Source organism: Hippichthys cyanospilos, chromosome 1, assembly GCF_059441005.1.
Source record: "Hippichthys cyanospilos isolate Australia breed blue-spotted pipefish chromosome 1, RoL_Hcya_1.0, whole genome shotgun sequence".
Classification (NCBI taxonomy): domain Eukaryota; kingdom Metazoa; phylum Chordata; class Actinopteri; order Syngnathiformes; family Syngnathidae; genus Hippichthys; species Hippichthys cyanospilos.
In genome coordinates, this window is record NC_142369.1 from 30,725,001 (window position 1) to 30,737,455 (window position 12,455).

The following is a 12,455-nucleotide window of genomic DNA, read 5'->3' on the forward strand; positions in this document are numbered from 1 at the left end:
TTTTTGGAGGACATAAAGTTGCATTTTTAAAGGCGGAATTCTTTCAAAGGTGCTAATCATAACAAAGTATTCGGAATGGAGTCAGATATGGCAATCATGTTGTGTCTTCTCGCCTGTGCGCGGTGTGCTGTACTTGCTGCTTTCTTGATCCACGATCACCTCCCGGTTGGTCCGATTCTCAGCCATCGGTTGCAGTTCACTTAACTCCGCCCTAGTGTCCTGAACTGCCTCTGGGACCTAGAGCGCATTACAACAAGTCAGTTTTTCACCTAAAACCTGACAGCAGCAGTGCTTTGCTTTATGAGGTGAGTTGCTCAACATGCGTTTGATCACGTGGCAGTGATCAAGTATTAAAATTAATCAATAAATAAAATACTTTTGGAAAAAGTGGCAATAATTGGCATGGCCCCACTTAGTTTTCTGACACCTATGGTACTGTTGTGGTTAAATTCAACAGAGCTTGAGTGCAGAGTTGTGTTTGTACCTCAGTGCTGGTAGATGTGCAGGACCTCTCTCTTTTATGACACATTTTGGGCCTGTAATTAAAAGCATTTTCATTCATTTTCAAGTGTTTTGTTTATAGTTTCTTTTTCTGCATGTATAACCATTCAAAGGGGTTTCAATGAGAAAAACGATAATGACCATTTAATATTTATAAGTTTCACCTAAACAGCAGATATATTACACTTACAGTAGGTGACATGTATGGCAACTAATAACTTACTGTAATAGTTTCAATAAGTCAACACAATGCTCATATATTCACCCATTTTCAGTTGTTTCCATTCCTTTCTCAACGCCAAATGGGCCAATGAAGCATGCTGAAGTATTTGAACAAGTACTCACTTATTAAAAATTGCTCTTACAGCTGAATGAGCCCATTACCAAACACCGACCAACTGAGAGGAACGCCTGCTGTGACTCTCACCCACCTTTGGATATTTTTTTTACCAGAGGGGATCTTGGGACTTAATCTTAGCACTGCTTTTCAACATCCAAGACCTGGCCTCTCATCACGTTGTACTGATTTGTGGGAAGTCATTTTAAAATAATTGCAAACACCTCAACAGGAAAAGATTGCCACCAGGCTGCTCATGGACTTAAGGGTTCATGATCAGGCATTTCCTGGATTGCAAAACACTTGGATTGTTCTTGTTAATTGCTGCTTCACTTTACTGAACATGTGCTCTCTATTTCCTTGTCATGAATCATTTGAACCTGACAGATAATACACGAAGGCCATCATTTACTGAAGGTTTAAAATGATGAGGGCACTCCTCTCACCGCCACTCGTGACGTTTACCTCCTATTGATGGCTCGTCACGTACGTGATGAAACAGCCTGAGACATCAAAACGTACACGTTTATGCTGGTTTATTTGGGATCAAATGCAAATCAAATATGAAGAATGAAATATGAAATCTAAATAAGAAAAGATTACCGTGACTGTTACTGTAAAGCCAGTCTCCCTGTTCAGTAATGCAAGTAATTTGGAGAGACGTGTTAAGTCCATCCATCAATTTTCTAAAGCCGCTTATCCTCATTAGGGTCGCAGGATGCTGGTGCCTATCCCAGCTGGCGGTAGGCTGGGGACATCCTGAACTGGTTGCAAGCCAATTGCAGACGAGCAACCATTCATTCAACCAAGCGCACCTAAGGACAATTTGAAGTGAATTTGAACTCAGGTCCATTTAACCGCGAGGCGGACGCGCTATTCACTGCGCCACTGAGACGTCCGACTTGTTAAGTCATGCAATGTTTTTTGTGTAACTTATTACATGGGAAATACAGACAAAATATAAAACGGTGTTGAACCATCAAAACGTATGTTGCATTACAAAAAATGAATGAACAAACATACCTGATTTAGTATTTGGCATTTTTATTATAAAAAAAAAATAAATGGAAAATTGTTTGGTCCATGGTTGGCGACACAGAAAGAAAATGTGTCAAAAAAGTCAATGTTGAAAAGCATTTCAGATTTAACAATCTTAGCCAGCATCTTCACAGACATCCGTTTGCCAGGCATTCAGAATGAGTTGTCGATGGAGTTTATATTCAGAACAGTTAGTTTATCACCTGTGATTCGGTTTTACGTAGGTGTTTTGCCCTTTATTTTTACATCTAACTCAATTTTGCACTTGCTGGGCTCACCCAATTAGTCCATGGTAAAAATCATCAGAAATCCCTAATTCGCAAAACACTTAAGTACTCAAGTTTTCACTTCATTGTTGACGTTACCATGAGCCTGCACAATCTATTAGATGTAAGCAAGCTTTTAAAAGCGTCGGCAGACTTCAAATGCGGAGACTCCACACATGATGACAATCTCATAGACTTGTTGTGTATGGATTTTGCAATTTTTTTGGTTTGTTTAGTTACGGTAAAATCAAGAATGAATCAAAAAACCGTGATGCTTTCCTCCTGATTTCAAAACTTCTAAGCCATTAATTTGTTGCGTACAGCAACAATACTATGAGACAATTTAAAATTGATTTGGTTTCCTCATCATTATCGGCCCAATGTGGGAAGTTGTAGCGACAAGATGGCCCTCGACAAAAACGAGTTTGACGCCCCAAAAAGGGGAAATTCCTCTGTTCTGCTCCGGTTCCAATGTACGATTCCATAATTTCCGAGTCTTGCTCGAATGTAGCTCACTTTGACACACGCTTGGTAGACACACTCCTGATATTCTCTGAACTTTTTGTCCCATCACGACTATCTCACGACTACCACACACGGTGAGAAGTCGAGCCAGCACAATCCAATATGTTGAATATCCCCAATTTCAGGTCAGAGTGGCCCAAGAAACACCACACAAGGTAGGAATATCAGGTAAGATTTATCTTTGGAGCCATTACGCGAATATGAGCATCCTTAAGATTGTCGGGATATCATAATTGGAGCAAAATATTATCCTGCCATGTGGACTGGGCTTTAGAGAGCGCAGTTTAATGTCTGGTATTTAAGATCTTATCAAATCAGGCCCCAAGATGCACACATGCAGTATAAATAGTTTTCAAGATGCTGACAACTCGATACCTTCCTGGCTCTGGCTCACAAGGGCAAAACAGCCATCTTGTTTGAACAGCTAGTATTACAAATGACTCAACTCCCAAGTTTGTGTTTATTGTCTCTTGGGATGAACGAGCTAGTAAATTATACCCTTCGACTATATGACAAGTGTACTTGCACCAAACTCAATGCAGGGCTTTCTTTCTCCCCATTGTGCCTATTTCAGCCCACGTCTCAACCCATTCACTTTCAGGCAGCCTCGGTTTTGTGCGCAGGAATTAAGGCCAGGTGCTGTACCGTAAATGCCCCACTGACTATGGCGAGAATAGTTCACATCAAGGGAGCTGCGCAGTTGCTGCCAAACCGAACTAATCAAAGGTTATCACATCACGGAATGGGATTTCAAGCTGAGTCAACGTAACAATGCGCTATGGGGAGGTTTTACGGTTACACCGACATCATTTGAATCAAAGGGAAAAACAATTTAAAACATAAGACTTCAAAAGCATTATTCTGTCAGGAAACAAAGCAATAAAAAAGGTTGAAAATATGAACCTAAAATATAGATAACTTCTAACATACTAATCAGAAAAATGCATTCATTCATTGCCCTTAGATATGAGACCTACTAGGACCTACACTTTTTAATGAGTGGAGACAAAAATGATCTTAACCGAAAAGATTGCATTTTATGATGTAAACGTTGAAGAAATCTCTCGCTCTATTATGGTTTTCTTTATTATTATTATATATTTCTTTATTCTTTCTTTATTTCTTTATTCTTTATGTGGCTCATTATATTATTATATATTGTTTCTCTTATGGAGAAGCAGATGGGTGTGTAAACAGCGACTTGTGTTCATTTGGTGGCTGCTGCACCCGTAACTTACATGCTCCGTGTAGCTTCATGAGGGTTCAACTTTTTGGAGATTTTAAATCATGTTCAAATGTTGATTACTCACCATAATTACCCTTAACGTGTTACTTCCCTGGTATTGATGCATTTCTAAGCATTCCTTGTTTGTTAGTTTGTTTTGGTTTCCAGAGTTCTTGTTAGATTCTTTTTGACAGAGTTGGCCAAGTACACACAAAGTTTCACGTGTCTGTCACAATGTTTTACTGTAGAAATTGCTGAAATAGAAAATTGAAAGACAACCTATTCAATTATCCCTTATGTTAAATAATAAAATACATGGGATGGGTGAGTACCGATACCAAGTATTGCATTGCATCGCCTATATTGTAAGAGGGATGACTCATGATTCATAATGTGTGTGTGTGTGTGTGTGTGCGCGTGTGTGTTTGTGTGTACTCAAGAAAATTAGCTTGACAACATTTCTATATCAATTTTCACATGTGGCCAGCAGACACATTACCACCCCCAAACTAATCCGTCATTTCAAATATGCACAGGGTATTACAATTTCCTTCTAGGTGGAAAGCATTCAGTGTACATAGTGTGAGCACGGTATGCAAATGACAGTGAGCAGTGTTTCGGCATTTCCGTACATCTCAATTTTTAGCGGGAGCATCAAATAAGACCAAAAAGGAGCCTCGGTGTGCAAAAAAAAAAAAGTCAAGGGACATTTCACTTATTGTAGGAATCATGTGTTTGAAACGTGCTTCCCTACAGTAGGTAAGTTTACAGATATTACCTGAATATGAAGCAGAGAACACTGGTAAGTATCAAAGCGAAGAAGGCAGCCCCACTCACAGCAGCCAGTAGAGTGTCTACCTTTGCAGCTGTGGAAACAAAGCTTCTCCGTTCACCGGCTGGCTTGGTCATATTGTTGTAGTGGAAGAGAAGGGCAAAGCCCCGGCCCCAGTGAGTGGTTGTAATGAGCTCCATGATGACCTCCACCATCTCCTGACTAGAGCCAAACACCAACTGGCTCCCAGGCGGTCTGTTCGACCCACAGAATCTCGAGGAAAAGGTGATGAGATCTGAGATATAGAGAACGTCGTGGGGGCAGGCGTCAAGCCCCGACTGCTGCGCTTTAGGGCTCAAGGGTGTTGTGTCGGTGGTTTGTGGCAAAGCAACTGCGGTCACCATAGTCACGGTTGGGATAGAACTTTGATTGAAATCTACCTCCCTAAAATGGGAGGAGGAGGCCGCGTTGATACTCGTATCCGTATTAAACATGGCTCCCGGAATGAGAAGAGAAGTGGTAGGTGGTGAGGTAAGGCTAAAGGAACGATCTATAGATCTTTTGGCAGAGCTTGAGACTTTTGTTGACTCTTCATGGACCACTGCTGGCTCCACCTCAGTATCTTGAGAGGACTGCTGGATCTTTGGATCAATCTGCACAATATCTTCTGATAAAGGCGCATCCAATGCCAAACTGTTAGGAACATTACTCAACTCTTCTTGTCCATCATCATCATCATCATCATCCGTATAACTAGAAATGGATGAGTACTGTGCAGAAGACTCATGGCTTTCAAACACATCAAAGTCAAATATCTCAAGGATAAGTTGATAATCCACAGGTACAAAGAACTGCCAAACACAGTGGGTCCCAGAAGAGTAGTTGTAAGGGAAGCCGGGGGAAAGAATCAGTCCTTGGGCATCAACCACATCCACCTTGGCACCACAGTCAAAGTATACCTGCAAAATAAATTAGGACACAGTTGTCTAATGTTGGCCACCTATGGAGATGCTTAAAGAGACACTAAGCAATCTAGGGTAATATTAGGGTAACTAAAATGAATCCTTTATTTTAAATATGTGTCTTGATGTTAGTTAACTCTAATCTCATAGCATGAAAATCACGATACAGTATTGTGTCTGTACAATTTTATAGGCACGGAAGGGTACAGCAATCTGAAGTTTATTTTTCTTTTTTTTTCTGCTGAAAATGTTTTTTTTTTTTTTTTTGTAATGACATCCATCCATTCAATCCTCATGCCCTTGATTCCCCCCCCCTGATGTTTATTACTTAGACCAGTACTATAATGGTTCGGATCCAACTTGGAATAAATTATTCATTTCTGACCATGGGAAGTTTTTAATCTGATCAATGGGTATGATGTGGGGTCCTCAAAGGTCAGTCCAGAACCCCTTTTGTTCAGTTTGTAGGCTACCCTTGGGTCAAATTTTTCACAACCCAACTCTTGGCTCTCGAGGCAAAATGACACACACCTATATCTAGGCATGCACATAAGTGGTTCGCAGGTACGCATGAGAGACAGAAATCACTGATGCGTACCGTGCTTCACTTCGCGCAATTGCATACCTTTCCTACTTTCACCCATGACAACAATGGTACCTAAGGTTTTTTTTCCCCTGAAAATTGGCTCCAAAATGTGCCGTGATGTGGCTTGAATTACTGATCATGTCTTGACAAACAGGTGCGTTTGATACAGGGTCGAACATTTTCAGTAATCCTTGATTTGGCAAGAATGAAAATAGTACATGAATGTCGCGCAACTTGTGGCGACCAACCAAACTAATCGAGTAGCAATAGCTTAATTGCGCTCTTGCAGAGTGGCGAGACAAAATGCAGGAAGGTAGTGGATTCCACTTGCCCCGCAGATTCAACAAACTGCGTTTCTGCCCCACTGCGCTCCGTGTTACGCCACATCCGTGATGCCGCACTACACTGCCCACTGCAGCGTCTCTGATCCAATGCTGGAACGGTGCAATGTCAAACTGCGGTTGGGACTACTAAAAAAACAAAACAAAAAAAAACGGTAATAAAATTAAAGTTTTCTAAACTTCTGTAAACAAACCAAGGTTTCATTTGTGTAAAGTTTGCGTGGATAACACTTCATTGCGTGCTTCATTTACAATGGGTGAGTTCATCCAGTATTCATTTGAACTTTTAAATGAATTGATGGAATCCTGACTCAAACAGTAATATGTATTTGTTCACGTGTTACGGTGCCAATTAACAGAAAAAGTGTTTGCTATTATTGTCTCAATGACAATGGCACAGAGAAGCAAAACCAATAGATTTTGGGCCCATTCGATCATTTAGCAAAGGAGGGCAGTCTTGTCCATGTGGAGTTCTTTTTCTGTGCAAATCTGGATGTTGATCAGGTTTTTTTTCCTGTTTGGTGCTTTGTGAAGTGTGGGATTGATCCCGGCGCATGGCGGTGGAGCAGATCTTTCAAGTCCTTGGTAAAGTTGGCTGACTGTAGTGCAACGGCACAGCCACCACGCAGCGTGGTGGATACGCAGGAAGTGGAACCGCTTTCGTTTATAATGGCTGCGTAGTGCTGCGCAGCGAGGATGCAACGCAGTATGTTGTATCTATGGTTATAGTTTTCTCCCCACCTTTCAAAAGCTAAGCATGCACATCCCATGTCTTCCTATGCTGAGGATATTTGTTTGTTTACTGAAGCGGCTTGCACCGGCTGTAGCCTGTGTATCACTCTCATGAGATGTTTATGTTGTCACTCTACAGTGACAGAGAATTTACATTCGACTTGGATTCATTAAACCGGTCCCTGAAGGAACCACATAAACCACAACTGATGGACTTATGAAACATTTTAACAATGCAGGTTTTAATAATGCAATGTCGCTGTGTGCATACAGACAGTGGGCTTAATGTGGGAGCGACACTGAGAAAGACATTGATTTATTTTTAATGAATGAAATGGTGGAAAGAAAGGGTTAGTACCAAGCACCGCGCCCTGGTTCTTATGTGAGTAACCCACGAAAAAAAAATGGTGTGCACCCCTGCCTACGTATATCTATCGATTTCCCCAAATGACCACAGTTCAAGGTGTTGTATCATCTAAAGTAAATTAACAATTGGATGAAAACAATTTCCTTGAGGTAAACCGAACAAATCTGAGGTAGATGTTTTTACCAATAGTAAAATGAGGATTGCGGTTTTGAAACACTCTGAGTCACCACCTTTGAAATCCACAACCAAGTGAAAGACATGAGAATACTAAAAAAAAAAATCACATCACTTTCAGCAGTCATATCAAATCATTGTCAAATCACTAAAATAGCCTTTTAACAGTTAAAAAAGTGAAGGGTTCCATATGTCAAAAAGACCAGGAGTTTTTCCATTTTTTATCTCCAATAGACTTAATTATTGTAATGGCCCTCTGACTGGACTCCCGCAAAAAGTTAGTAGGTCATTCAGAACGCTGCAGCTCAGGTTTTGACCAGTACAAAGACATCAAAACATACTCCAGTTCTACAGTCTTTAAACAGCCGTCAGTTAAATGCAAAACACTTTAAAGTTGCGATACTAGTCTACAAATTAGTGCATGGTTTATGTCCTGAATACATTTAATAAATACTAATGAAATACAATCCCAGTGGGGCTCTATGGTCTGCAGGCTGGGATCGATTAGTGGGGCCATGAGTTCACAGAAAAACATCAGGAAGTAGCATGTATCCTTTATGTTGGACACAAATGGAAGAGGCAGCCAACAGAAGTGAAGTCAGCAAAAGTTTGGCTTCTTTTACATTCGGGTTTGAAACCATGCCATTTTCTCTCGGACTCATGTCTCTCAAAAAACAATGAATTCTAATATCTTGTATAATTATTTTAGTGAGCTCGTTCTTATTCTGTAGCGTTGCTTTTAAATGTCAAAGTATTTTTTGTAAATCTGTACATTTAATTATGTGAATCATAGTGAGTTACATTGAGTATGAAATGTATATTCAATAGTTTTAAATAAGGTTAACTCGCCATGCATTATATGATGTGATGTGGCCCATCACATCATATCACATCAAGGACATGTTTTAAACTATGCCATTAGTGTTATAAAAGTTGCATTCAGTTAGAAGATTATCTCCTGGTACACTAAAAAGTACAATAAACATATTTACTGTAAACCACGGTCTACCAGTCTATGCAACTATTTTGGTCGCTTGCATAACATTACACTAAAAAAAAAAAAAAAAAAAACTAAGCTGAAAAACAATGAACGTTAAAAAAAAATGTCAATTGAAAAAAAAAAAACCCACGTATTTTTTTTTAGTGCTTTGAATTAACATTTTTAACTTCATTTCCAAATACCACCCTGTGAACGCGATTGATTTCAGAACAGCAACTGCTTACAACGCAGCCTGCTCACTCCGGGAGCCAAGATTATGAAGTTGGTTGAGTGTTGTTGCTTCTAGGAAGAACTTCAAAATCAAAGCATTCCAATGCCGTTCATGTCATTTTACTTGTACCATAAATTCAGTTTATTTTGATGGATTGCATGACTTCCTCACAATGTTTGGCTTTGACTATGATACCGGGGCTTGATAGGTAGCGCATTGTCCCGTACATCTTGTAGCACTTCTAAAAAATAAACAGATCACTTCCCGAAGCTCACTCATTCCCCTTCCGTTCGATCGCGGGATGTTGGCTGCTGGAAAAGTAGATATTGAGGCAAAAAGATTTGGGCAGTCCTGATGGAGAAAATGAATATTTTAAGGCTTTTTTCATCTCGACATAAATGAAGCACATGTGAGTATCTATAACAGCAACAAGGGTTAAATCTCTAATCATTTTGTTTAGGCGGGGAGATCTGATCATTAATGGACATGAACAGGTCTTTAAATTAAATGTCACCTACCTCGGTTTGTTACGTATGGCATGTTTTTCCAAAATTGGAATCACGCTATTAAGTTAATCAGTCAAAGGTACGGAGAAACAAGGTATAAATCATCAAATAACACCCTTGATTGAAGTTTAATAGTTTCCAAATTTAAAGCAGCTTGGAAGTGAACTATTCAACTCTGCTGATCTTCCTTTATATTAAGGCCTGTGTTTTGCTGATGTGGGTTGCTTAGGTGACCCGAGGGAGTTTTTTTTTTTTTTTTTTTTTTTTTTTTAAACATACTGGCTGTAATTCTTCGCAGGTGGTTGAGGATCGAGGGGGACCTCAGGCCTAAGCAGAGGCAGATGTGTGGCAGGGCCAAGGAACAAAACATCAGACCTTTGTAGGAGACATTGTGTTTATGAGTTCTTGAGTTAGTCTCACTTTTGGTCCGTGGGAACGACCCAGATTGACAAACCCCAATTAGAGACAGGTAACACACAACATGTGATTTAGACTAAATGCATGAAAGAGCCACTTGAGAACATGACTTGTACTGGGGGGTGAGAAAAAAAACTCCAAAAAAGAAAAAAAAAAACTGATTAATTTGTAAAATGTTAAAAAAAGAGAGAATATGGACAAATAAATCAAATTTATACATGTACAGTATTGGACTGAAATGAGCACAAAAAGGGGAAGCTAGAACCTATAGATTTTCAGGTTTTGTGTCTAGTTTATTTGATGCGAGACGAATGTTTAGTGAACTCTTAACCAATGGTGAGGGTTGGAACGTAAATCCACGGGTAAAAATCGAGAGCTTCGGCTTCAGGCTCAGCTCCGTCTTTACCATAGCGGATCGATAAAGAGTACTCATCACGGCAGATGGTGTGCCAATCCACCTGTCAATCCAATCAGCCCTCACTCGTCAACAGTACCCCAAGAAACTTAAATTCCTCCACTTGGGGCAAGATATCATCAATGAATCTGAGAGGGAACACACCTTTTCCAACTGAAGACCATGTTCTCAGATTTGGAGGTGCTGATCTTCACACCAATCATTCCACATTCAGCTGCAAAACACTCCAGTGAGAGTTGGCAATCATGGCCTGAAGAAGCCAACATCAGCACATCGTCTGCAAAAAGCAGAGATGCGATGCTAAGACCCTAGGCATAGCTCATCATATCCTATCTTTAATTTTTATCAATAGATTACTGTGTTTTTACTAATAATGGCACATTAAAGGCATTATTGCTTTAAAAGAAGTTTAATACACATTGAATTAATTTGAATGAACCATAGTACAGATTAAATACGCAGTAGTTTATCAAAACAGCCTCTGCCATCATTGAAGTGGATTATAAAAAAGTATAAAGAGCACCCTGTCTTCAACTACGTTTAGTGCAATCGACCGTGATTGCTTTCCACCAGGCCCTATTTATTAGACGTAGGATAACGAGACATAATTTGGCTTGTGCTTTTGGTTTCTTGGCGACAGTTTTCGCTTCTGTACTTGTTTTGGTTTCTTCAGTCTTTAAACATACGTTGTAACTGACTGTTGCCCCTACATAGTCTGACATTTTTTTTGTCAAATAATTGACGAAAAGGTTTTTTCTTTAATGAACTAGCTATACACAATATGCACACCTTAAGCCACAGCATTAGGTATATTTGCATAATTGAAGGCAATAAAAAATGTTTTACATAAAATTAAGTATCAGTCAAGTAATAATCACATATGCTTGACACTATCAAGAGACACAATTATTTTGTGGGTCTTCTCTTTAAAACTATCTCTGTGGTTGTAAACAGCTACACTGCATTATACTAAGAGTACTTTCTATTATTTTGTTTTGGACAATTAAAGTAAAAGTCCAGATCGGATATCAGGGATTGATTTTGAACCCGGCAGAGGTTTGGATGAACTATATTGTGAGTAGCTCCAAAGAGATCTCAAAGAAAGTGAAGAAGGAAGCCAGCTTTTGGTTTTGAAAGAGTGCAAACTACCAGTCAAAATTATTTGAATCAGGTGCATCGGTGGAGGGGTGCATCGAAAATATGCTGGATAACCCTTTAAAAAAAAAAAAAATGTTTCCGAATGCTAGGTGAGAAATTGTAATTTACCGGTACTTAAATCGTCAATTAGCTTGAGTGTTCAGTTGAATCTAACGTGGAAAAAGCAAATGTTCTAAAAATTGTCCACTACAAGTACAAACCATATCTTTGCAAGTTACATAACCACATAAGCACACTGAAGGTTCCGGAAAATGTATCAATTATATCAGCTTCCTCCCCTAATTGAAGGTTGTTTCAGTGAATAACTGACATTTGGAGGCAATTGCATTAGAGCATGACATGATGCACTTGCACTGCCCACTCACCAACACTCCAGAGCGTAGAGTTGAACTCACAAACAAGGGGACATTTCGCTATTAGGTGAACAGCCATCTACTTAACTTAGCATACCCAAATCGCTCAGCTTTGAGGCAGACGAAGTCACAAAATACCCTCTCACCCTCTTCCGGACAATGACAAGTAGGGGAACTGTAATCAATATGAAATGGATACAAAATGTCATTTGAGCAAAAACCAGAGAAAAAAAAATCCTTATGTTAGAGCAGATGTGAGAAAAACAGAAGTGCGTAGGAGTGAGCTATTTGCCTTGTTGCTTATATGACCTCATTTGTAATTTTCATACACTGAGTCAAACGATTGTATTTATTTTGCACTTTGACTTTGAATTGTTGCTGCAACGGTAACAATCTATGCAGTCAAGCCAAAAAAGCCAGTTACATCGAACAATAAGCCGATTTGGGGCTCGGAGTCTTTGCAGCAAGGTTGCGCAATGAGGTGAACCAATTCTCAATAGGCCAGAAAGAAGAGTATAGTGGCTCCATTCTATTAAAAAATAAAATAAACGCAGTTTTCACTTCATCTC

The 12,455-nt window shown here is 39.6% G+C and overlaps 1 protein-coding gene across 1 annotated transcript in view; it reads right to left on the reverse strand.

Annotated features, from left to right (window-relative positions):
* LOC148430086 (uncharacterized) overlaps positions 1 to 12,455 on the reverse strand; it is a 30,435-nt gene that overhangs the window by 10,670 nt on the left and 7,310 nt on the right. Inside the window, exons 2-4 of the mRNA XM_088418197.1 lie at positions 4,671 to 5,623; positions 485 to 536; positions 114 to 237 (exon numbers count right to left, since the gene is read on the reverse strand). Of these exons, the coding sequence (XP_088274323.1) occupies positions 114 to 237; positions 485 to 536; positions 4,671 to 5,623 (1,129 nt within the window). The remainder of the gene's footprint in view (positions 1 to 113; positions 238 to 484; positions 537 to 4,670; positions 5,624 to 12,455) is intronic.